The sequence below is a fragment of the Acanthochromis polyacanthus genome, chromosome 9 (assembly GCF_021347895.1).
Source record: "Acanthochromis polyacanthus isolate Apoly-LR-REF ecotype Palm Island chromosome 9, KAUST_Apoly_ChrSc, whole genome shotgun sequence".
Classification (NCBI taxonomy): domain Eukaryota; kingdom Metazoa; phylum Chordata; class Actinopteri; family Pomacentridae; genus Acanthochromis; species Acanthochromis polyacanthus.
In genome coordinates, this window is record NC_067121.1 from 9,932,958 (window position 1) to 9,959,475 (window position 26,518).

General features: G+C 38.7%; 4 protein-coding genes across 12 annotated transcripts in view; 3 read left to right on the plus strand and 1 right to left on the minus strand.

Annotated features, from left to right (window-relative positions):
- The window catches only part of LOC127535343 (tripartite motif-containing protein 16-like), a 599,330-nt gene that overhangs the window by 430,358 nt on the left and 142,454 nt on the right, over positions 1–26,518 (plus strand). The window lies entirely within an intron of this gene.
- Positions 1–26,518, plus strand: part of LOC127535340 (tripartite motif-containing protein 16-like) — a 520,629-nt gene that overhangs the window by 351,669 nt on the left and 142,442 nt on the right. The window lies entirely within an intron of this gene.
- The window catches only part of LOC127535337 (tripartite motif-containing protein 16-like), a 388,516-nt gene that overhangs the window by 219,691 nt on the left and 142,307 nt on the right, over positions 1–26,518 (plus strand). The window lies entirely within an intron of this gene.
- LOC110953197 (rho GTPase-activating protein 12-like) overlaps positions 1–26,518 on the minus strand; it is a 78,170-nt gene that overhangs the window by 19,956 nt on the left and 31,696 nt on the right. For all 7 annotated transcript variants that reach the window (XM_051953050.1, XM_022197068.2, XM_051953047.1 and 4 more), the window contains exon 3: positions 1,823–2,092. In XM_051953050.1, the coding sequence (XP_051809010.1) occupies positions 1,823–2,092 (270 nt within the window). The remainder of the gene's footprint in view (positions 1–1,822; positions 2,093–26,518) is intronic.

Sequence of the window (26,518 nt, forward strand, 5' to 3'; positions counted from 1 at the left end):
CCGTTTAATGAATCAGAGATGACTCCCAGAAGACGCAGGCTAATGTGTTATGACAGCATTTTGTGTGGGAGCGGATCATAAAAATAGTCATTCACCGCTGACTAATTATTTCATTCCAGCTATTTCCAAATATCAAAAAGCTGTGCGTGTTTATTTATTTTTTTATTCATAAAACTAATTATTCTGGTGTTGTGTATAATCAAGCCGCCGCATGTCAGAAAGGAAAACAAGAAGATGTATTTTGTCTGATAATTCAGTCGAGGCTGAAAGAACAATTTTGCTGTTGTTCCAGTCTGAGCGCACAAACAGCATCAAAAGTGAGGAGGTAATCGCAGTGTGTAACGAGGCGCTGAGATGCTGGACTCATTATCTTTCTAATATTTGTCTCAGACATAGAATGTATGAGCATTTTGTGTGAGTTCTTGTAATTTTATGCTAGAACCAGTTTGGCCTCAAAGTGACAACATTTCTGCACACTTTCTGACTGTTCACGGCTTCAGTTTCAGAATTAAAATGTTAAATGTTGGGATTAACTTAGAGCAAAATGTGGCAGAAAAGCAGGCCTAAAAGCAATGTTTATTACAAGCCTCGTCTCAGACATCTAGACAGGAGACCTTTGTCACCTGACTAAAAACAATCACACCTGCTTTCTGTACTGACTAACAAGGTGTTCACATAAATAAGATGACAAGGGACCAAACGCTCTGTTAGCTCTTCTTCCTAAAATTCCTACATTCTTCCACTACATGAAGTGACTAAATACACCTGATTTTCAACACACAAAAGAAATGTGGCAACCTGTAAATGACAGTTCCCTGCTCCACCTTTAAAGTTATCTGCCTTAAATCCTCTGAACTTCAAGCAGTTTCTAGGCATTTTTTTTTTGCACCTGTCATATTTTTACTCACTGTGGGTTCATTTTTCACTGCAATCTAAAGTCCTGCACCTCTAGGAAAACAGCTCAACCAAGGCTAGAAGTTGAGAGAACTCAGAAATATCTTTAGTGCAGTACGACAAAGTTGAATTTCTGAATATTTAGTTTACAAAAATTGAAAAAAAAAAAAAACCCAAAAAACATGAATCAACATGTACGACATTTTTCAAGTACCCCCTGGTGTTACCAATTCGGGATAAAATTGTGGTTTCTCTACATAGTATAGTTATTTTACTATTTACTCTTTTAATATGCTTTCATAACTGTCTCCTCTATGCTCTGTGTAAACACATCCTGCAGCTCAGCTGAATAGTAAATTTTGTCTAATGACTTCTGGTTGCAGCTGAGGTCAAAGACTTTCTTTTGTTTTGTTTTTTAATGTAGAATCTGGCGTAAACAGTTTATTTGTGGCATACTTTTTAATGGGATACATGACTTCAATGAAAATGTGGCAATGTTAAGCTTAGGTTTTGTCACTTCTTGTGTCAAAAAGTTGAAAGAAAAAAAAAGATGATTCCTTCTAATTTACAGTTTCTCGCTCTAATGAAACGTGTAATTTTGTCGATTTTTAAAAAAGATCGTGTAGTTTTCCATATTGGGTGTCAAGGTTTTGTTGTTCAGAGGATTAATACTGTTTTTTGGGTGACTCTCTGGGAGGGAGTGCGATTGCACACATTTTTTCAAGTGTGAACGCTGGATTAGTTTCCTTGTTCATACTGTGTAAATGTAATGTTTTTTTCCCCACTAATGACAGGCTTGCTGATAACAGAGGCAGCTAATCAACCTCCTGTTTGATTGTCATTTTCACAAAAAGTTGCCACCCATCGATGCACCCAAAGATAGACTTTGACAGCTAAGTGCTCAGTGCTTCTGAGTTTTCTTCTGTACCTCAGAGCTCTCCCCAGTGCTGTGGCTGTCTCCTCTTGAGTTCCCGGTGCTGGTGTCTCTGGTTCGAGGCGGCTTCCAGGTCCTCTCCTGGGTGGATCGGTTGTAGTAGAAGTGTCTGCCATTCTGGTCCTTGTAGGTCTCCCAGTCGCCGAAGACACTGAGGGGGGAGCCGGAGGGCAGAGGAGGCTGGTTGGTCTGAGTGATCTTCAGCTCTTGGAGGTTGGTGTAGACGGGCGACTCAGAGCGGCCCTGGCCTGATGAAGATACCGTCTGCAGAAGGAAAAAAAAGAAAAAGAGCGGGAAACTGTGAGTCATCTGTGAATGGATTTAAGTCTGTTACGTAAAAGTTCCCAAGCAGCGTGTGAAAGTTCATGATGTAAGAAATTCACAGCTTTCAGAGTGTAAATCAACCAGCTGCACAGTTTCATCTGACACATCTTAAAACAGATCAGCGCATCAAACACGAAACATTTACAGTGTGAACGTCGTGTTCCACCCGAGCTACACATGGAGACAATCGCCCCATCTTTGCGGTGTTTACACGCTCAACTGCAGGAGCACAAAGAAAACAACCGAAAGGTCAAAGGTGGGAGAAATAACGAGCTGTACTTCCAGCTGACAAGACCACCGTTGGCAGATCTCTGAATGTACTGTGAGTGGAAGGAAGTTGCAGTTATATAACATGGAGTGGCAGAGTCAGGTAGAAATGAGGAAGTGAAACTGACTGAAGATGTATCTTGAATATTGGGATGACAGTTTGTCCCTACAGCTGCAAACAGAGAGAGCTGTGGAAATCTTTCACAGAAAGGAAAAACATGGATTCAGTACTTTGTATATCAAATTGAATAATTATACTTTGCAGCCTCAGAGTATTACCTACAGTATGTATTATAGATAACTGTTGGTTGTCATGAACATTACATTTGAAAAAAGATACACCACAAAACAGATCAATATGTGAAGAAGGAGAGTATCAACAGCTTTCTTGATGCTAGAAACACATGGCAAACCTTATTTTGATGAATTAAATGGTCTCCAAAACAAAAAATGTAGAGAAAAGTGAATCCATTTTACCAGTTACAATTTCAAAAAACCCAAGGTGACATCATCAAGCTGCCCTACATCAAAAATTAAGCATTTAGTCCTGTTAATACATACCATATGGTGTTGGGTTTTTTATAACACAAACAAATCATGAGGGAAATAAGTAGTCAACACCATGGCTGAGCATTTCAACCTTGAAAGTGGAGAGTACCAGTGATCAAAGACTTCCAGGGTTTCTGCCTGCATGTAAAAATTGGGACTTTCTGCATCACTACACATGTCCGGTACGAACATAAATGACTGAATTACTCCAATAATACAACTTGTTATTGTGTAGCATTAAGTAGTTTTACAGTGTTTGAGCAAATCTGTAGGTGAACTGGTGTGCTCGAGCTACAGCAAGTCAGAGCTCAGTAACTAAATCAATAACCAGGAGGAGAAATCAAGTAGTTTTAGAGCTAAAATACAATATTCTGATGATAAATTACGTAACTTTAATGTACAGAGGTGAGTTTAAACTCGAGACTGACTTCAGGACAAAACCCAAAAAGAGTCAGCTGACTAAAATTTGGAAAAGCAACATATTGGCACACAGGAGGAGCTGAAACCATCCAGCTTTTTCTGGCAATTTGCTTGAAAATTAATCAGACGACAGCTTTTCATCAAAATGCTCTCTGATTTATTCATCTTGTCACTTGGAAATTTTTTTTTTTCCCCATCGGAAGAAGTGTCTGCAGATGTGTCATAATGAAAAGAACGGATATGATTTACTTTTCAGAGTCTGGTTTTATTTTGCCGCCAAGCAAATCAGAAGAAAAACCGAGAGAAATACTCATATCAAACAGGTCACACTAACCACAAACCCTTCTACAGAAGAGTCCTATCTGACTCTCTCTTCCGCAGGTGCCAATCCTGATTTCAAAAATAGACTGCGGCTCAGCAAAAGCATTGACAAGTGAATGAAAAAGTAAATAAAAGTTGCTGCTTTTCAAGAATATGTCCACAGCTGGGGTAAAGCCAGCATGCCGTCTCTAATGACAGAGCAACCCTTCAAAGCCCAGATGCACAAGTGATCCAGTCAATGGGCTGCTTGTCATGATTATTTCATGCTGGCATTACAAAGAAGCTGCCTGGCGATAGAGCGACAGGGCACAGAGAGTCATAAATAATGCTGGTGGCCCGAGGCCTCTGAACACTGGCTCTGTGATGTTTTTACTGCATGGAGATCAATAGGGATGAAATATGCAGGAGCGGAGCAAACAGCTGGAGGTGCCCAGGAGGATCGAATATTCAGCGGACTGGAGGAAGCCTGACAAGTGTGACGTCCAATCCAGTATAACACTGGCAAAATATACACACTGTAGATGCATTTTCTCATATATTTACAGCACTTTCTTTTATGTGCAACATTTGAAAGAAAGTTGCACAACAAGGAAACTTTTTTTTTCAGAAGTTTCCTACCAGTGAGTCATCGAGTAAAAGGCGCTAATAAAAGGCAGCTTTTACTAGAAACGCTCTGCAACACTACAGCTCACAACTGACGTCTTAGTTCTGTACAATAAATAAAAACACACAGCATGTTACCTCTGGTGGCGAGCAACTCGTAAACACATCATCCTCTTCGTTTATTGAAATGGCTCGAAGAAAATTCCTGCTCAAGCGGATTATTGCCATTGTCCCTGTTCGATAAGTCTCCTTTATCAAATGCAGCGTGCGACACTTGTGACGCCGTTCTGTGGTCTCCCTGCACAAATGTTGAGTGAACATGTGATTTAGTGCACAGATCTGTCAAAGGGGGAAGTCCTGGTGGTGAAGCGACCGTTACAAAGCCAGCGAGGTGGGAACCCACTTCAGTGTTGGCCACCAAAACCACATTTTCCTCAAGGCTACTCTGAAATTACACTTTAGTTAAGTGGTTAAAAAAAGAACTCCAGAAAGAGGTGTATTTTTTTACCCTGTAGGACAGTGTAGAGGCACATGGGACCCACATTTGTGTGCTTTTAAACACTTAATATTATTAAGCCTCCATCTGTTCAAGTACCAAACATCTCAGTCCCCATTAAACCTGTGCAGGACTCAAGTATTCAGTCGGTTTTCTGCTCTTTGTTTTCACCTCTTTAACTTATTTCATGTAAAAGAGAAGTTGTACATTAAACAGAAAGGTATAAGAAATGTTTCAAATAAAGGTACAACTGAAATATGCATTAACGCAATTAAATGTGAGCAAAACTTTCATGCATTAAATCCAAACTTCAAAAAGTAATCTCATTTTTACATTAAAATAATCTCATTTTCTCTCTATTACTACAACTTTGACATAGTACTTCTCACTAAAACTGCAGATAGAACAACCAATGACAGCAGCAATATGCACTCTGTAAAAATAAAGGCGCCCCTTATGTAACTAAAGTCTTCACTACCAGGTTAGCTCATTAAAAATGGATGAAGAGAGTCTCTTGACTTCATTATAGCAGCGATATATTCCTGAGCAGCTGGTGCTGGACATCTGGTGCGAACAGACTGACCAGCTAATCGATACGTAGCTGTGAAACCACTAAACCACAGTGGGACATTAGAAGGCCGACCTCTCACTAAGAGGAGGCTGCTCTCGTTGACAGGACACTGTGCTTTAAGCAAAGGTTTTCAGGTGGACAGGTGTCGCCGTATACGTACATTTTTCTACACATCCAACAGGCTTCCTGCAGTCATTAAAGATCACCTCTGCTAATGCCTGAATAAATGATTACATTTTTATGAACCATAAAGCTCTGAAAAAAAGCCAACATCACACAGCAAAGTCATGTATTTATGAGTAAGGCAGGTGTTTGCTATCAGGAAGAGATTTGTCAGGATCAGTGGTGGAATACGTGATTTTAATCCAATACAAATTGTCATCAAATTCAGCACACTTGTCAGGTTTCCTCCAGTGGCTCAGACAAATTCATACAACACTACGAGTTTTTATGAGCTCAAACATGGAGGAAAAGCAAGATCAGGGAGCAATAGGGACAGAAAATCTGGCACCTGCTAACTATCTGAATATGCTAACTAGCTAAATAGCAACATCCTTCTCCAGAGTCACAGATTTTACAATTAACCGATCAATCACACTTGCTTTGCAGAAATTAATCTGGGCAGCATGTAACTTTGCCAGGAAGTAAAGAAAAAATTTTGAGTTGGGAAAGCTGGGAAAAGTGAAGACCAACATTGGACATGTGGCTAAAGTCAGCTAGATAACCTTCAGTTGGATTTTTATTAACAGTGGCTATGATCAGACAAATTTATCTACAGTATCAAGATGGCTTAAGGTTTTCTGTGATGAAGAAAGATATCAATTAAGATAATATTAAATGAATCATAAATACAGTCTAGACATTGTTCATGTGGTAAATGACTATTGTAGCTGGAAACGGTTAATTTCTAATGGAATATTCGGGTCTCAAAATTAATACTGGGATACCACTGTAAAGACCAGATATTCAGTCCAGCCCTAGTTCTAATGCTACATTGACTTTTCATGGAAAACACGAATTGTCTGGGTGACCCTAAACTCTTGAACGGTAGTGTATAGTTTTATTTTGGGGTCCACATGCATGTTTACATGCTTCACTGTTCAAAAAACACATTATTTTTCTCATACAGAAGACCACTTCTCACTTTCTTGCTTTGTTTTAGCTCCTGTCTCTACAATAAAGTTACTCTGAAAGCAGCTGCGAGACTGGTATTATGCAAATGTGCTACATGGTGATGTAGACAAGTAATGGAAGAAACTTTGTCGGAGCGAAAATTGTGGTTTGTGCAAATGTGGGACTTGCAGACCTTTAATATGCACAAAAAAGCAACTATACAACACACTGAAGGAAAGGGGAAAAATCCAAAAGCATAATATGGGCTCTTTAAAACGAAACACTTCGAAATACACCCAACAGCGCTGACGATGACACCCATTTTCTCAGACAACATGAGCAGAGATCTTCCAACAAAAGCTAGTTAGAAGTCTAAGAACTCAGACTGAGCTGATGGTTACACAGTTTGACCAGGAAGCCAGAAGGTAAACAACCACAGTAACTGCTGTACAGTACACAGACAGGAGCTCTGAGCCTGAGGGCACACTACACGGCAGCAGCCAATTAGCAGTTCTGATTGCAGCACAGCATTGTCTTAATTTCCTATTTCAGGCCAGAGCGGCGGTGAATGGCTAGAAAACGGGACGGGACGGAGAGTGGTGCTGCCAGTTCTAATTAGGAGACCAGCACAGTCTTATCAGAACTGCCTGCAGCTCTGCAGTGGAATAACAATCAACCGGTCCAGTGTTCTTCAGCTGCAGATAAACCACATCAGAAAAGCCGGGAAAACACAGATGCAGAGAAATGGGGGAAGATTTAGAGACACTGCTTCAGGCTGTGAATGCATCCGAGCTAATAATGGACAGAAATGGCTGCAGATGCTTTGGCACACAGTTTATATTTAGACGAGTCTGGTGAGAGAGTCGGAACACTGTGTTCATTTTATGCAAAGTTGTGTCCTGATTCACATAAAGCTGGGGTCATTGTACATCTGCTGAGTCGTTTTCATGTTAACGATGTCGGTTCATGTGGTTTACAGATTTGTCATCAGAGTTGTTACTTTGCCTGACGAGCTGTTACACTACACAAAAGATACTCAACTTTGAAAATGTGGAAAATGTTTTGAAGTGACTCGCTTAAATCTGAACTGTCCAAAACTTTAACTGTAAATATGATGATTACATAAGTGAGCATTTCTGCGTGTACACACAATACAACATAATACGTAAGGAATATGTGAATTTATACCTACACCACCATTCAAAAGTTTCGGGTCACCCAGACAATTCCATGTTTCCCATGAAAACTCACCCTTTAATTCATGTGCTAACATGAATCAAAGGGTGATCCCTGCACAAGGGTTTTTTAATCATCAATGAGCCTTTCAACACCATTAGCTAACACAATGTAGCATTGCAACACAGGAGTGATGGTTGCTGGAAATGTTCCTCTGTACCCCTATGGAGATATTCCATTAAAAATCAGTCATTTCCAGCTAGAATAGTCATTTACCACATTAACAATGTCTGGACTGTATTTCTGATTCATTTAATGTTATCTTCACTGAAAAAAAAGCTTTTCTTTCAAAAATAAGGAAATTTCTAAGTGACAAACACAAAGTGGAACTGTAACAAGAGAAGTTCTCTTGTCAACTAAACAAATGAATTGACAACTACTTGTATAGTCTATTCATCCATTTGAGTAATTTTTAAAGCAAAACAAACTCAAAATCCACTGTTTCTAGCTTCTTAAATCTTAGTTTTTTTCTGGAAATCTTACTTTTCTGTCTGTAACACAGTAAACTGTATATCCTGTGGGTTGTGGACAAAACAAAACATTTAAGGACGTCATCTTTGGCTTTGGGAAACACTGATCTACATTTCTCACCATTTTCTCATATTTTGTGAACCAAATAACCAATCGGTTCATCAAGAAAGTAATTATACAGTGAAAATCATAAATATTTGCAACCCTAAACTGAACAGCTGACTGATTCAATACATGACCACATTTTGATGATCTACAGTAATGTGAGGATTTTTTATTTTGTTTTCTTTTTGTCATTGCAAATTTGTGGACGTTTGAGGACATTTGAATCTGTCACACTGGGCTTTTTTCTGGAATTTTTGTATATAAATGCTTAGACAAAAAAAGCCAAATAACCAAAAAATAATGGTTGCAGGCTGATGCATCATGATGAAGCTGCAGCTTTCTATGATTTCTCAGCAGCAGAGAGAAAATCACAGGTGAGCAAACGTTCAGGCAGCAGCGTCCTTTAGGTGGCAGCCTGACAACAAAGTCGGTTCAGGTCCTGAAGCAACATGCCAGCGATGTGGGAGGAAGAGAAGGTGGAGGTGGGACTCCATGTTCGCCTCCTCTCTCCTCCCCTTTTCTGTTTGACACAGATGAACCTGCTCTGCTGCATACCTCAGGGAGCTGGACGAAGCAAACGCAAACACACACACACATAAATAAACACACACCGGAGCACCTGGAGGCCAAGCTGAAAGTGTGTGTGCTCGACTGATGTGCACACGTGCAGGTTTGCACATGTACAAACATTCCCACACAAACAGAGAGATAAAGAACACACATCTCTCTCTCTCTTCTACTTCCTTGTCCATTCAGTTTTTAGTTTCGCTGGGACAAACAGCCTCTGCAGTGCTTTTTATGCTCACACTCTGGCACGACTGTGGTTAAGCGCTGCATTGCATAACATATGTAGGAAATGTTACTTAATATTTCTGTCTTTGGGGACAAGAGCAATGTGGCAGACAGGAGCAGAAACACACACTTTTTCCATCACATTTGGGACAAATCTTACTGTGCAAAAACAGCTCAACAATTACTATAACGTATGAAATTATATCTCGAGGTTGTAAGTAGACATCAAAAAACTCCCAGAAAAGACAGTTATCACAATTTTACTCCAACATTTACTACAACAAGAAAACAACATTATTAACATTTGGAGCAAATGGTTTAACTTCATCAAAACTTCAGACTGAAGGAAATACGTATTTATAGTAACTTTGAGTGAATTTACCTTTGAGTGCTTTCAATGTGAGCAAGTTAAAGAAATCTAGACATCATTTTATTTCTCTATCAGTCATTGTTATGGATGTAAGGAGTTATTAGTATAGAAATTACTGTTCAAAAGTTTAGGGTCACCCAGGCAATTCCATGTTTTATATTGAAAACTCACACCTTTATTCATGTGCTAATATAACTGCACAAGTTTTTTCCAGTCATCAATTAGCCTTTCAACACCATTAGCTAACACAATGTAGCATTAGAGCACAGGAGTGATGGTTGCTGGAAATGTTCCTCTGTACCTCTATGTAGATATTCCATTAAAAATCAGCTGTTTCCAGTCAGAATAGTTGTTTACCACATTGACCATGTCTGGACTGGATTTCTGATTAATTTAATGCTATCTTCATTGGAAAAAAAAGGTTTTCCTTCAAAAATAAGGACACTTCTAAGTGACCCCAAACTTTTGAGCGGTAGTGTAGGTGAGACATTATCAGTTGCAAGTAGGACAAACAATCAGTGAAACCACTCCAGGAAGCTTCAGGGCATCTGATCGAAACAGGAAGAGATTGCACTGACATGTAAAACAGCCAGGCTGTCTTTCCTGATAGGATTTATTTCCCCACAATACTTATCTATGTCTTGACATTTTCTGTGGGAAAGAGTGGGCATTTAAGATAGAAGGACTTGCAAAAGGAAATTAAAGGTTCCCTGTACGGAGAATTAAGCAGGAACAAAAAAGCCCAAACATAAACACAACTGAGAGTTCAAGAAAAAGTAACCAAGAGACCCTAAAAGGGCCCAAACACATGTCCATTATAGCGCGGTGCCTCTTTCAGTCTGGGCTGAGCTAATCTCGGTAAATCTGACCGAGCTGAATAATAAGGAAGAAAAGCAAACACGCCGCTCGTTGACACAGAAAGGCCTTGAAACACCGGCACCACCCAAGGCAGTTACACAACTCCAGTGACACGGCATTCAACAGGAGAAAAGAGCAGACAATGAGTGCGGGAAAACAGCAGCGAACAGCCTGAGGCGGGTTTGAGTCCCAACCGGCTGGATAAAACTGAAGTCAGGAAGCTGCTCTGACCGAAGAGACGCTCATCAGGTGGACATTGGTGGGAAATAAACTGATCTGAGCTGCAACCTGTGATCAAGTTATAATTTTATTTGTTCCAGTTCTACTTTATTAATACAAAAATGCTTCTAGAAATTTATCTTGGGCACTAAAGCTGTCATTTCACATAAATGTGGCTGATAAAACAGTAACTATGTACCAACGATAGATGCTGTGAATGCCGTGAATAAACCACAAGCTGGCTCATAAGGAGGCTAAATGAGCTAAAATGCACAATTAAACTTGTTTTTTCTTGTGTATCAAGGCAAAATCATTCTTCCATCCTCATTTATTTCATTGTACATGTGAATTTTCATTGTTGTACGGCTACATCAGAATTATTAGTTGTGTGATTTAATATGAACGCAAAGTAAGGTGGTTAAATTCAAATCCTTTTTTTCTGCTGGTCTTTATTAAAAAGGCAAAAAAAGGTAATCAGAATACATCAATACCAATCATTCAATTGAAATGAAACATCTGATCATGATGGGTTTTTCAGCTGTACAGTCTGCTCTGATTTTTAATAACCAATGCAAAAATTCATCTTGGAATTTCAAGATTTTTTTTTCAATCATTTACCTGCAAATTGCAATAACTCTTGATGAAAACACTTGTTAGTTGCAGCCGACTTATCAGACGCACTATCTTACTATCAGAGACAGTGAGGCAATAAGACTGGTTTGGAGTAAATTATTGAAAAGCAAAAGACCTTTTGTTCTTTCTTACAGTTCAGCTGCTCCTTTTATAGCATAATCTCAGCTGAGTTTAGATTCACAGAAGTGTGTCACAGAAAGTCATCTCACACAGGAACTCTGGTCTCATTTTGAGTCTAACTCTGACGTACTCAAGTCTCGAGATGAGCTGCAAATGGGTCAAATGTAGGAAAAAGCAGGAGGAAAAGAATTTACAGAGGAGCAGAGAGAGAACGGAGAAGCTGTTTGAATATGTTTAAAGAGAATATCAAGAAGTACAGTAGGTCAGACTGCAGGCTGTGTTATGTACATAGTGGCTAGGTCTTATTTTGACAAAATATCAATAAAAAAAGAACATTTCAAATCATACTACAAGGCTATAAAATAACATGTAAGCACTGAATGTTTAATATACATATGTCAAAAGGCTATATGCATATTATACTGGAAAATCTACCAATGAATAGAATGATTCAGTGGTCAGAAGTTCAATAATCTGCTTTTACAGCTCTGCTAAAAAAAACTGTCACTACAAACAAAAAGTTTCTTAGTTTAATAAAAACTTCAAAATAAACTAAGTAAATGCTCAAAATTTGTGTATTTATGTTTTTGATACAGACTTTGATTTGGATTTTAGGTTTTTTTGGCTACAACAATACAATTGTCGCTCCCTGTGATTTATTTTTCTCCCGAAAATGAAATTAAAGTTGAAGGTTTGCCGTTATGACACAGTTTGGGAGATTTAGCACCCGTTTCAGATGGTGTTTCACGTGCATCGCAGAAGCACCAGGACCTCTATGTCACTGCACACAGAGAATATTTTGACAAAAATGTTGGTCAAATTTAAATCAGGTAGGGTTTTTTATGTTTATAGGCATAGTCTCAAAATTTTTTGATCACATTTTATGTAAAAATGTCTTATTTTATGATCATTTTAAAGTATCAAGTTTAGCTTTTGCTCTGCTGTTTATTGTGGCTGCAACTAACAAATATTTTAATCTTTATTAATGAACTATTTAGTTTGAATGTTAGAAACTTGTGAAAATATTCCCATTGCAGTTTAAGCAGCTTGTTTTGGTCCTTCATTCAAAAATATTCAGCTTAAAACAAGAAAAGCACAAAATTGTTATGTAATAAGACCTAAAACCAAAGAAAATTGGCTTATATGCTTAATCAATCATCCATCTATGAACTAATGAAACAGTTTTCTGTAGAGACTCTATACAAGTGCACAAACATACATAAACACAAGAGCAAGTGTACCTCAGATGGAGACAAACAATTAGTGGCGGCATTCCCCAAATGTAAGTGGAAATGAACTCGTCCAGATGTGTGTGTATGTTTATGCTAGCTACCAGCAGCTGTTTGGATGCTGCTCTTCCGTCTCTACAGGGGATGATGGCTACTCACTACACACTACAGAACACCAAACCTGAATATACGCTAACCCTTTGTTGAATGCAGGATAGCTCAGTTTTGCAAGCGCTTTTGGTTTTCCAGACCAAAGTAACATTCATAATCACAGACACAAGTGAGCTCTCTGGGCCTGCAGCTGTGCCCACGGTGACAAAGGGGTTTTTTAGTCATTCTAAAACTGGCGGTGTAAATATTCCCCCGAGGTGACTCAGCAGTAAATATATGTTAGTGCTGCGGTGATGTTGTTTTTGGATGCCGTAGTGCAGAACCAAGTTGAAGAAATTCAGAGTGGGAGGGAAACCAACAGCCTCGACCGAACGATAAATCCTCTCAATCCATCTGCCCGGCTGGTGGCAGCTAATGATGCTAATTCTTCAGTGCAGCGGTTGGCTGGGGGCTGGAGGACTCCGCTGAGGACAGCTGCCATGGATAAAGGTGTGTGTTGGTGGTTATATAAGAGGGTAGCAGGGGGACAGGTGTGGTCACTGCTCAGGACACATAACATGATGAGATGTGACTTACAAAGATGCGTGTTTTGTGTAGCTTTCTCCTTCAATCTGGGTTCTGTGCAGGATTTAATGTTATCTAACACACAGAGCTATAAAACCCTGCTGCCAGGTAGGAAATGTTACATTTTTTTAAGTGGCTTTTTCTCCAGGGCCTAAGAGAAGCAGTCTATTTTTAAAACGGAGTGGGAACTTTTAGGTTTTATCAAGAGTTCGAGAAGGAATTAAATCCTTTCAGTGCAAGTCGAAACAATAATATCATCCAAATTAGACTGATAACATTTTCCCTTTCACAGTGGAAAAGCCCAAGACGCAGCTGAGATTAGCCTATCGGATGTCCGTCTGTTGTATCCCTCAGAAATAAATGGCCGACCACATCACAACAGGCTTCCAGACGCTATCTAAATCACTACCGATGGATGTTTACATCTTGACGCCTGTTATCTCAGTCCAGCTCTGCTGAGCCAACGCAGCTGAGGAGGATGAAGATGTGAAGCAGAGATACAGGGACTCTCCATATCTGTTGTGTCCCACAACTCAGTTAACGTCAACCATAACATACACCTGCAGGCTTATATTATACACCAGTTCACTGAATCTGCATCTCACTACATTTATTAAACAAACTGCTTTATGAAAAACTTACCATTTACTTTGTGTCTTTATTTAAATCAACTACTTAACGTGGGATACTGCAGCTCAGTGTACAAGCTGTTTTTCTGCAGCTTTACATTTATGAAGTAACAAATTCTCAAGTCTACTGATTACTGCTGAATAAAACCTTCATTAGCGCAGCTCAACATTACAAATCTTGTTTAAAGGCAGTGTGATAAGGTCAACTGACTATTTATTTGATTTGATATTCAGATTTTTTTCTAATTACCAGTATGTTTTTTGTTTGTTTATTTCTTAAACTAATACCTCATAATAAAAACGATCTTTTAAACATCACAATTTGTAGTCAATCAACACTGATGGCTACTGTAGGAGCCACTTAAGTACACAGCTTCATTTGTTGAACTATGCTATTATAGTATTAATAATTGATGCGGTTGTCAAAATCTACTATGAAGCAGCTCCAAGAAGCAAGCAGATTTTCGCTTCCAATGTCAGGTAGCAGATTTTGGCAAAGCTGTTTAAAGCACCACAATCCAATGAGCTATTTCTATGATGGCAAACATGCACGGTGTACGTTTAGCACTGAAAATGCCCAAATTATGCACTATGCTGTGGTGACATATAAATTTAACCATAACGAGATAATGGAGTATATTTATGTATAGATAATTAAATCTTTCTGTACCTTCAGCACGAGTGGAATTTAGCAACCCTCTGCTAACAGGGCTCATGATGGTCAAGAAGCATTCACTACAAACCAGAAAATTGGTTATATTCTCAGTGGCTAAGATGATTTTTTTGGCCCCGTCTAAGGTTTTGTTTACGCCTAGAGAACAAGGTGATGCTAACATCAAAGCTAGGCTAAATTAGCATGCAGCCACAGACGGCGTAAAATTAGTCATTTGAAAATAATAACAGTCAATAATTGAATAAATTGTCTTTAGTGGGTTACACAAATGGTGGAACAGCAAAAGATTGAGACACAAAAAAGAATATCAGATGATAGAAGAGGAGACAAACAGCTTTCAAACTTATGGCAGAAAACAATTTACTTTTCAGGACACTGGACATATTCACCTGTAGTTAATACTGAAGTAGCCTTGTTTTGACAGATTCCCTGCAATCATGTGTTGTAAATGTATGACATTCAGTTGATTAAAACCAATTAAAGGTCTTACAAAGCTGTTGTATCGCAATAAATAAAGCATAATCACGCATTCAGCAGACGTTGGCCTCATGTTCAAACCTCCCTCATTCTTTAAACTCTGTATATCCGTTTTCAAATACTGGCTATTGGATTATTAATAATCAGTATTAAAAATATATTGGTCAGCTCCTGCGATATGGTCCAGAAAGGAGTTTTATTATTTTTATTTCCAACCTAGATTTATCCCAGCTGGTGTACGGATTTGACCTCACGACCTTCTGGTCACTGTACAGCTGCTCCCCAGTATCTGAGCGAGCCGACCTAGAAAACCAAAGGAGCACCAACTATGTACACAGAAATAAATCCCATGGATGTCCTGTACTGATAAAGGAAGTGTTGGTGCCACAGACAGTATTTATAAGTTGTTTCTTTAAGGGTTTGGCTCTCTCAAGGAGATAAGTCTGAGGGATTGTAAGATGACTAAAAAGCTTCACTAATTCAACTAATTTGTGTACATTTTAAAAGGCTTTTTTCAATTGTTTCTTTCTCATGCTAAATACTACAGAGTTTCAGAACCTGTTAGGCCTAGAAAACTACAATAATCTGGCATGAGAATATTGTTCTTGTTTACCAGGTAGAGCTGGTCAAAACTCATGAATGTATTCAACCTGCAATGAGGAGGTTTGAGTGGCGAACGCTAAATCATCATGAACAAGACGACATGGTCATCAATATCCCCCGCCACATGTGATGTCTATGAGTCTACATCCAAAATAGTGATCAAGGTCCATAACTCTGTTAAATATTATCGCACAAGTCTCATTTTCGAACTTGATCAAGGTGTCCATGGTGTGAAGCTACACACTAAATTTCGTAATCCTAGCTGTAATAGTTTCCGAGAAAAGCTGTCCCCTTCATGTTGGACGGACGGAGGCCAAACCTATATCCCCCTTTTCCACTTCGTGGAGGCGGGGGATAATAATAAGCTATGAACTTTCAGTAGTTCTCTTAACTTTTTTCTGCCAAGATAAACTTTCAATGTTGAGTAAAAAAAAAAAAAAAATGTCAGGGACGTGCACTGTAAACAACTAATGGCTTTTTTTGTAAACAATTTATCATTATTTTACAGATTTTGTGAAATTACAGATAAGTAGTAAGAGGCCAAAACTGTTCCTAATGTTCACAACAAAAAAGACATTTGACCACTAAATTATGCTATTTTTAATGTAATTAAACATAAAAATATTGTAACTTTAGACAGTTACCATAATTCGAAGAAAGGTTATGTATATTAGAAAGTGATAAATGGTAGATCATTTTATAAATGGTTATGTCATAGCTTTTTGATCATATCTACTGAAATGACAGGAAAAAAGTACATAATATACATATTACAAATGCATATTTTTACAAATAGTAATTTGTTCTTTTACAGTGCTTTAAAGTACTATATTCCACTGAAAAAAATCATTATTTTATAGATATTTGCCAACATTTTTAAAGTGCTTATATTTTTTCAACGTTACTTTATTAAACAGCATTTTTTAATTATGTTGTAATTTTTTATTTGCTTTTTTGACAGTTTAGAAAGCAAGCACAGATGGTGAGAGTGACACAGACAGCAAAATATGCTCTTTGGTAGCAGTGAATTTCAACAGAACAGCCTGGGCAGCATGCCAAACATTTCCCACTGAACTGGAAGTGGGAAAATGCAGTTTAAAAGGCTGAGGAGACGGTGACAGAGAACACCTGCAGCTTCATGCACGTGTCCAGACCTTTCTCTCGACATTTTAATTGTTTCTCTAAAACTGTGGGTCACCATTAGTGCTGGAACAATTTCTCGATTCATTGATCCTCAGTCTTATCAAGCAAAGGTGTCAAACACTTGCTGTTCCACTGTGCAGAATCTGAGGTTTTGCAGTTTTTCTACATTTCAAACAGTCATAAGTTGACTGTTTCTGTGGTTGGACTGTTGTTCAGACCAAATCTATAGTACTTACAGCTCTAATCTAAATGTAGGAAGAGCATGTCATTCTTTTGACCTCTCAAACAGAATTACTTGGTAAGCTGAATGTGAAGATGTGCTTTATTATGAGCTGCTCAGCATTTTCACCCAGTCAAGGTAAACATTTCAGGTACAAATGACTTTTATAAACAAAAAAAAAAAAGCATTTAACTCGCTGCCAGACAGCGTTTAACCTCTGGGTGTCTAACTTGACACAGCAGACCTCTGATCAGATCTCAGAGTGATGAGGCAGATGGCAGCATGTGGGTGTGATTGTGTTGTAATCCCTCCGTGGCAGACAGGGCACATTCGGTTCATTTTGTATTCAGCAGCACGTTACAGAACACAAGCGAGACAGTCTGGGTCCTACCGACATTCCAAACAGACTCTGCTCACTAAGTAGTTTTTATGCAATGTTTTAGTGTGCATCTTCTATTCCATTATTTTAAGAAAGACTGACCACAAACAGCAGAAATATGAAAAGTCGAGCAAGCTGTTTAACTGAGGCAAAAAAAATAGTGTATCAGTAGAAACAAAATGTGATAAAAAGCAACAAAAACAGACTTCAATTCCTTGTGGAATATATGATAAATGTGACCAAGAGCTAAAAATGTTGGTGCATGAAGACATCAGATCTGTGTGGAGCGATGACGAGACTATAACCTTCCAAAAATAAATAAAAATATAAATACATTTTAAGTAGTTTGCAGTTCCTGACTTAAAATTTTGTATGACTTGTTGATGAAAAAACATTAATTTGCATTTTCTTTTGCAGAATTTCCTGGAATTTCATTGAAATTTGTGCAAAGTTTTGGATGGAAACTCTCGGTCAGAGGGCAAGCAGCAGTCCATTCTTTTTTTGTGTACAGTTTCACTAATTTCAGCTTGACAGGTGAATCTGCCATCTGTAAATACATGTGAACTCTCTGTCTTGCATGTTTTATGTTTTCCTTTCCACAAATAAACAAGGTGAAGCTCATGAACCTGTAAGCTGAATCAAAACGTCATGATCCAGCAGATAAAATTAACGGTCAGAACTCCAAAGCCTACAGCAGGTTTAGAAAGCCTTTTTGAAAAAATCTACCAAAACTACACTGTTGTCAAAGCCAGAAACTGTGGACACAGAAAAATAGTTTGTTTTTCAACTTTACAACACACACAACTGTAAAGTGCTGCTCTGTCTGAGTTTAACATCAGGACAATATAATTTCCCAAAAAATAAAGGCCCTTGCAGCAACCAAATTCTGTGGAAAAGAAAATATTTTGTGTTCTTCGGGACAACCAAGAAGCTTTGAGTAACTATGCTGTGACCAAACAGTCCCGTTATAAAAATTCATGGACTTTTCAGCGGAACTGGGCTGAACTACTCTGAGTTGACAAAGAGCGGATAAGAGACAAGAATGGAAACCAATTAAAAATGTAAATATTGAAATATCTATAGTAAATACAGAAACTTGGCAAAAAAGTACATGTTGATTATAGGGTTTGCAAATTTTTGTAAAGTAATAATCATAGAATAAGAACACACTTTTATACTGCAGAAGACATTTGAAGTTCTCTACGTCTAGCTTCATTTGAGCCGTTTCCATACAGATGCATATAAAATATATGGCAGTCAAAAATGACCTCAAAGTGAATAAAAATGTGACACAGCAAATGAAACTTCTTGGTTTTCAGAGGGTTAACTGACCAGGATAGCAAACACAACAACATGAAGTCCATGTGCGATAGCCTCTTTTATTCAGGGAATCTAGAAGTCAGTGAATTTTGTAAACCACAAAACACTGCATTGAGGTGCTGGACACACATTTGTTTCCTTCCCTGCCCAAAGTTGTCAGATCCCATTATGACAGACACAGCTTCACTGTCGAGCAGCCTGACCCAGCTGGGCCCGCTGAAAGAGCCGAGACTAAGTCCAGCAGGGGAAGAACAGGAGTGGCTATTATTTCTCCAGACAGCGACAAAGGTCCTTCAAGGACATCGGTCCGCATGTGTTGGATGTCCATTCATGGACATGAATGAAGCTATACGTCCATTAACCCAGAGAACAGGGTCACAACTCAGTCACGATGCACTGAGCTCAGCACAGTGTAAGTGGCAAAGATAAAAGGAGCCTTGGAGGGGAGCTGCAATTATCTACGTAGACTTTATTCATTCAGAGCTAAATGTTGCCTTACGTGAGGACGTCTTAAAACGTTTTTTGTTTCTGTAAGTGTTTGTTACAGTGCTGTTTCTTGGGCCAGGCCTAAACACAATTACATAATGCTCATCAAAGGTTATTTCAGTTAAATACAATAATTTCGGGCTGCATAGTGGAGTAGTGGTTAGCACTTTCGCCTTGCAGCAAGAAGATCCCCAGTTCAAATCCCGGCCTGGGATCTTTCTGCATGGAGTTTGCATGTTCTCCCCATGTACTATGAAGCAGTAATATGTAATGAGTAATATACTGGGGTTAACTGATTATTCTAAATTTCCAGTAGGTGTGAATTTGAGTATGATTGTTTGTCTGTATATGTAGCCCCAGCTGGGATAGGCGTCAGCACCCCCCCCCACCCACGCGACCCTAGTGAGGATAAAGCGGTGTATAGAGAATGGATGGATACAAGAATTTAAAAAAAAAAGCATAATAAACGTTGTCCCTTGATATTTTACACCAACAAGAACACTTTAAGAAGACAGCAACCTTTCAGTGCAGGTTATTTTAACATCCAAACATCCAAATTCCATCTTTCTTCAAGCTTCAAGCAACTTTTATCCTGTTAAGCTCTGTCCATTGTAGCACTGCAACATACCTTTAGTACATTCTCACACCTTTTGGATTGCAGCCTCCTTCAGTAACGCGATGTGACACTTAGCAAAACTAGGCATGCAAAATCAAACACACACGGTGCTTTACAATTCGCCAACACAAGTATCAACAGATAGCAACGTCGATATTTGAACACTTTAAGCAAACTTTGCAAAGCTGAAACAGGGAGTCAATTATTCTATTAGAAAGAAATTTCATTGCAACTTGTTTGAGACATAATTCATCATTTTGAAGCTAAAAATGGCAATTAGATATAGCTTATTGGTGAGAACTTGGTGTATGTGGGAATAAATTGTATTTCTTTTGACTTTTTAATCACCTGGTTCATTATTTCTTGACAGTTTATGGACCAAATGATAGATTTAAATTAAAACAATCAGTGGCAGAATCATCTATAATAAAAACAGCAGCTTCAGACCCCCTGAGACTTTAGTGCAGAAATGCTATCTGACCATAATGACATGACAAATAGAAATCTAAACTTAAAAGACCATGCAAGGCATTCTTTCTTGGAAACTGCAATTCAAACACAGGAATAGCTCAATGTGCTTTATGTAGTAAAAAAATATCCCAAGAATTACAACACACAGTTTAAAATAAAATAAAACCTGAAAGTTTTTAACCTGGATTGGAAAATATGAACATTTGGTGCTGACCTCTGTTTCCTTGGTGCTGCTTCACCACGTTTGGTTTGAACTCTGGGCTCTCTGGGCTCTAGATCTCAGAGCCCTGCGGGGTTTATATTCCATGAACATATCACTAATGCATTCTGAAACCATTCAGCGACTTTAACCACTCAGCAGAACTTTAAAATCGATTCTATGGGCAACTGGGAGCCAGTGGAAAGACTTTATAACTGGACTGATGTGTCCAGAATAGTCAGAGATCAGTTATTCATTATGCTCCTGTTACAATATGATGGATGCCTTTAAGTCAGCAGACCTTCGGTAATAACTCCAAACACATCAATAACATCAGTCTCATAGTCAACAACCGTTTCTTTCTACTTTGGGGCTCATGAAAAGTCATCCCCTTCCTTGATGCATCAGTGATGGCAGTGAAGTCAAACGTGGGTGAGAAGTCAAATGCCAGCAGGGTTAATGACAGAGGCGGTCTGAGGAACTGTAGGTACATCAAAGGCCGCCTACAAGCTGAACGATGACTCAATGGTGCCACTAAAGTTTCCCAGTAAACTAGTGACAAAAAAGAAGGTCCAATGGACAAAGACGAGATGAAGGAAAAACCTCACCAGATGCAAACAGCTGAGGGCTAGGACAAAAGATCTGAGGACAGAAACTGGTAGGAGGTAGAAGAAAACACACAAAGAAAACAAACAGAGAATATTAATCTTGTGACATAAATGAACTTGGGAAGCCACTGTACATTCAAAGCCTTATGGAAGCCTAAGAAAGCTTCACAGGGCTGTACAAATAATGGAAACACTAAAAGTCATGCGTTGAATGTTACACTGGACCTCATAAATGAGTGGGCACTGGAAAAAGAGTGACTCACGCCTGAAGCATGTCACAGTGTGGCCTTTTCACTGGCAGTGAAAATGGTGGCAAAACACAGAAATGAGAGAATCACGTACTTCTTTATCCCAGACTTGGGTTGAGTCACAAATGCTGCAACACCAGCCGAGACAAGTTTCCCAGCCAGTGCTCATCAGAGAAAATCAACTTGAAATCAACCGTGATGTTTTCCCTCAGATGGCCAGATACCAGAAAAAGAAAATAAAAGATTTACTGATACAGCCTTCTGACACAACACTCATTTTTCTCGACAGATGTTTTCCCATCTCTGTTTAGGCAAAATTTCAATTCAGACAAACTTGATTTTACAAAATATATCTGTACATGAGAACACATAAGTTACTACAATTACCAGAGAAGACATCACATTTAAAATTGCAGAACTGCTGATGCTAACCAGATTTTAAGAAAACAGTAGACTATATATTTCAGGCACATTACTCAAAGCAACACGTCCAAATGAATACACGAACTTTAGAAGGCACTTAAGAAGATATAAGTGTTTGAGTGACCAAAAATGCCATTTGAGTGTGGATGAGGGATCCACACCACGCCTGTTGAGCAAAATATCCATATTATCATGGACAAGGCCTAAGTATAAACCACAGACTGCACCCAAACATGGACGCAGCGATCGATAGTTTGTGGAATATCCATTTGTAGCCTTGAGTTTGAGTTTCTTAGATTGTTTTATAACTGGATGTGCGATGGATTTGACTGAGCACTCATAAGACCCTCTAAGTTATACTCTCCGTTTGCATCTATTTGACTCTACATGGAACTAAAATCTACCAAATAAACATCATACTGTATTGCCAGAGACATAAAACTAGAAACTGAGATCATAAACTCCTGAAGAAAAACTTTGATGAAGCAACAGATGAAGACAGAAGTAAGGTGGTTTTCTCATATACTAATAATCAGACTTCTTTTTGAAACCAGAGGAGTCGCCCACTGCTGGTCAGTACAAAGAATGCAGGTTTGAGGCACTTTGCATTGGCTTCACTTTACAAACCTAGAGATTACAGTACATCCATCTTTTATTTTCAGTCTACGTAATAACCAAAACACATCAGCTCAATGCTAACTTTAATTAGCATAAGCATAACATTTGCCACAATGATGCAGCTTCAGTGGAAAATGACAGAAAGCTGCCTGTTTTTAGGAGATCAGTGCAGTGCTGCCCTGATCATCTCGGTTACTGGACTGATATGTACAGTATATAGGACATTCTTACTGATGGACCCAGTTTGGCTTCATTTAGAAATCAGTAGAGATGGCTCTCTAAAACTGAAACTGCAAAAAGAGAAACAGCACTGACTCTTGATCTGCTGATAATGTACACTCACAGTCTAGTATAACAGTCATTCTGAATCAACTTTTTCTCTGGTATCACTGGTGTTTCCCATCTCCTTTGAAACCTTGAAATGATCACTTGAACTTCCTGGTGGACTGTGAACCCTCAGAGGTGACCTAATGCTGAACTAGTAAGTTCAAACAAAAAAGCAATCCCCAATATTTCAGTGTTCCCGTGGTGCCTCTATTACTACTTAAGATGGATCCCCTGCTGTTTAACATCATGTTGCATTAAATAAAGAAGCAGTGAAGCTGTTTGATGACAGCTTTAAAACTGTCAACAAAAATACAGGAAATTAAGTGCATACAGAACTATAAGTCTGAGCTGATTACTCAAATAAATTGACAGAAACTTTACAAGGAAAAGGTCATTTTTTTTAAAGGTATAAACTTACTACTTTCAGCGCTTGCGATCTTGAGACTACTGCTTACTTTGTTTAATCAGTCTAAAAAGAATATATCTTTGTTTTAGTTCATTGGTTGGACAAAACTAGACAATTTCTACAAGTTTTCGTATGAAAAAATAAACAGCATACAAATCAATTCCAAAAATAATCAAACCTGGGCTCAAATATAAAAACCAAACGTAAACCTGGATTATACTTACTACTCTATGACACATGGGAAAAGACTAGGCGAACACTGCACACCTTCAGGACCAGTAAGCCAGTTAAACACACAGCAAGTGATGAAGCCAATAATTGCAGGCAGGAAAGCTAAGCAGCAGCATGCAACAGCAAAATGACGGAGTAATTAGAAAAGCTCAGAGTGTAATTAAGCTTGACAGCGCTCCCAAATACTCCCTCCAAAGTCTTTTCAAAAGGTCAACAACAGTGCAGAGTAATTGGTGGAGTGTAATGAGAAAATAATGCACAACTAGAGCCGCAACAATCTCTCCAAATCTGATGAAGAGACGGAAACAACCTGACTTAACTGTTTGGAGGAAACAATGAAAAATGCTTCCACATTAGTTTCGTTGCTGCTTTCTGCGGGGCTGAGGTATATCTTCATCTCTCGCTCTCAGTCCATGTAGGCTAGTCTGCTGCATTTCCTGCCAGAGCCTCATTGATCATCATCACGTATCCAAGAGACATTGCAGAAGGCTGGAAAACAGGCCAATGCAACACATTTTCTCTTTAAAAAGGAAACCACAAATGGCTCAGTTTTAAAAGTGTAATGTAATAACTAATTTTGCAGTGTTTTCCTTATCAAATGAAAATGTATCCTTTCCTATCACTCACTTTTCTCCATTTTTTTCTGCATCTTTCCTTCAAAGCTCATTTTGTTCTTTTTTTGTACACCGCAGAGTCGTGTTTCGACCTGTTTCTGCACACCTTAAAGAATGTGGCAAAGGAGAAAGAAGAGGACCAAAAAAGCACTCAAATACTTTTCTCCTTCTCCTGCAGCTACTGAGATAAAGCCACGAGTTCCCTCACAGCCGCATGCCTCAACAGTTCACCTCTTTGTGGAGGAGGAGCAGGAGGAGAGTAAATGGCAGGTATGAGGAAGACAGAGGCAGGAAGAGGAGATCCCCTCCGGCTAAGGACGATCCTGCAGTCAGCCTGTAGCATGCCTGGACGTCTCCTTTCAAAAACGACTTTATTGGCTGAAGGCAAGTGTGTACAAAAACTACGCTGACGAGGAAAGTGAAGGTGTAGACAAAGACATATCAGACTGTGAGGTAAGGATTTAGCCAACTAAAGCATGCCATATTTAAGGGAGTAAATGCACATGTAAGTCTACTTATGTCCACAAACAAAATCAGGTCTCATTCTAAACCCGCCAGTAGGTTTGAAAGGTATGTAATCTAACAGATAACTAGGTAACAGAAAGAACCACTGGCTTTTCGACTTCCTGATTCTCCTTGAATTAGTCATGTTTGATGTGTGGGTCCATCTAGAAAATTAACCAACCCTAAGCTCATCAAAATCATTTTATTCTACGTCTTATTTAAAAATCTGCCAAAAAAAATCCACCACATTCTGTTAGAAATCAAAAATTCTATATTTCATGACATAACTGAGAAGCCAAGACTGACTCAGCAACAAAATTCAACCACTTTTGAGCTAAACCGCAGGCTGTGTTCACACATATGGAAACATATAAGAGGAAATAATAGGGAAAATAAAACATGCTTTATCAAGAAAACACATGCAGAATGTTCTCAAAAATAGCTGACAGTGCAGGAAGTAGTGAGCAACTTGTTGAAAGATACATTCAGCATGGTGAAATATCAGTTTTGAGTTGACGTGCAGGGTAGTGGGAAAATGTTTGCCAAAATTTAGGTAGAAAGAAATCTAAAGCATGTGAAATGATCTTTTTTTCAGTACTATTAACACCTGTGGGAAAGACATTTTTGAGTTCTTTATAATTCTAGCCATTGTTGTGCTGTTTCCACAAAGGTCTAGAACTTTATAATTAAGTACAAAATGAGTCCACAGTGAATAAAAAATATGACAGAAAATCTCTAAAAAAAAAAATCTTAGCAACTTCTTGGAGTTCAGACGGTTTATGCATTAGAAATTATTAAACACATCTTGTCATTTGATAATTCCCTTTTTAATGAGCTACAATGGGCAAAGGAACTACACACGTGGACAAAATTGTTGGTACCCCTCAGTTAAAGAAGGAAAAACCCACAATTCTCACTGAAATCACTTGAAACTCACAAAAGTAACAATAAATAAAAATTTATTGAAAATGAAATAATCAAAAACAGCCATCACTTTTGAATTGTTGATTAACATAATTATTTAAAAAAACAAACTAATGAAACAGGCCTGGACAAAAATGATGGTACCTCTATAAAAGATTGAAAACTATTTGACCAGAGTGACATGATTAACTCAGGTGTGTCATTTAATTGACATCACAGGTGTTTCCAAACTCATAATCAGTCAGTCTGCCTATTTAAAGGGAGACAAGTAGTCACCCTGCTGTTTGGTGAAAAGGTGTGTACCACACTGAACATGGACAACAGAAAGCGAAGGAGAGAATTGTCCCAGGACATCCGAAAAAAAATTATAGACAAACATCTTAAAGGTAAAGGCTATAAGACCATCTCTAAACAGCTTGAAGTTCCTGTGACAACAGTGGATCATATTATTCAGAAGTTCAAGACCCACGGGACAGTAGCCAACCACCCTGGACGTGGCCGCAAGAGGAAAATTGATGACAAATTGAAGAGACGGATCATTGGAATTGTATCCAAAGAGCCCAGAGCAACCTCCAAAGAAATTAAAGGTGAACTCCAAGGCCAAGGTACATCAGTGTCAGATCGCACCATTCGTCGTTGTTTGAGCCAAAGTGGACTTCATGGGAGACGACCAAGGAGGACACCACTGCTGAAAAAAACTCATAAAAAAGCCAGACTGGAATTTGCAAAAATGCATGTTGACAAGCCACAAAGCTTCTGGGAGAATGTCCTTTGGACAGATGAGACCAAACTGGAGCTTTTTGGTAAGGCACATCAACTCTATGTTCATAGACTCAAAAACCAAGCATACGAAGAAAAGAACACTGTCCCTACGGTGAAACATGGAGGAGGCTCAGTAATGTTTTGGGGCTGCTTTGCTGCATCTGGCACAGGGTGTCTTGAAAGTGTGCAAGGTACGATGAAATCTGAAGACTATCAAGGCATTCTGGAGAGAAATGTGCTGCCTAGTGTCAGAAAGCTTGGTCTCAGTCGCAGGTCATGGGTCTTCCAACAGGACAACAATCCAAAACACACAGCCAAAAACACCCAAGAATGGCTGAGAGAAAAGCGTTGGACTATTCTAAAGTGGCCTTCTATGAGCCCAGATCTGAATCCCATTGAACATATGTGGAAGGAGCTGAAACATGCCATTTGGAGAA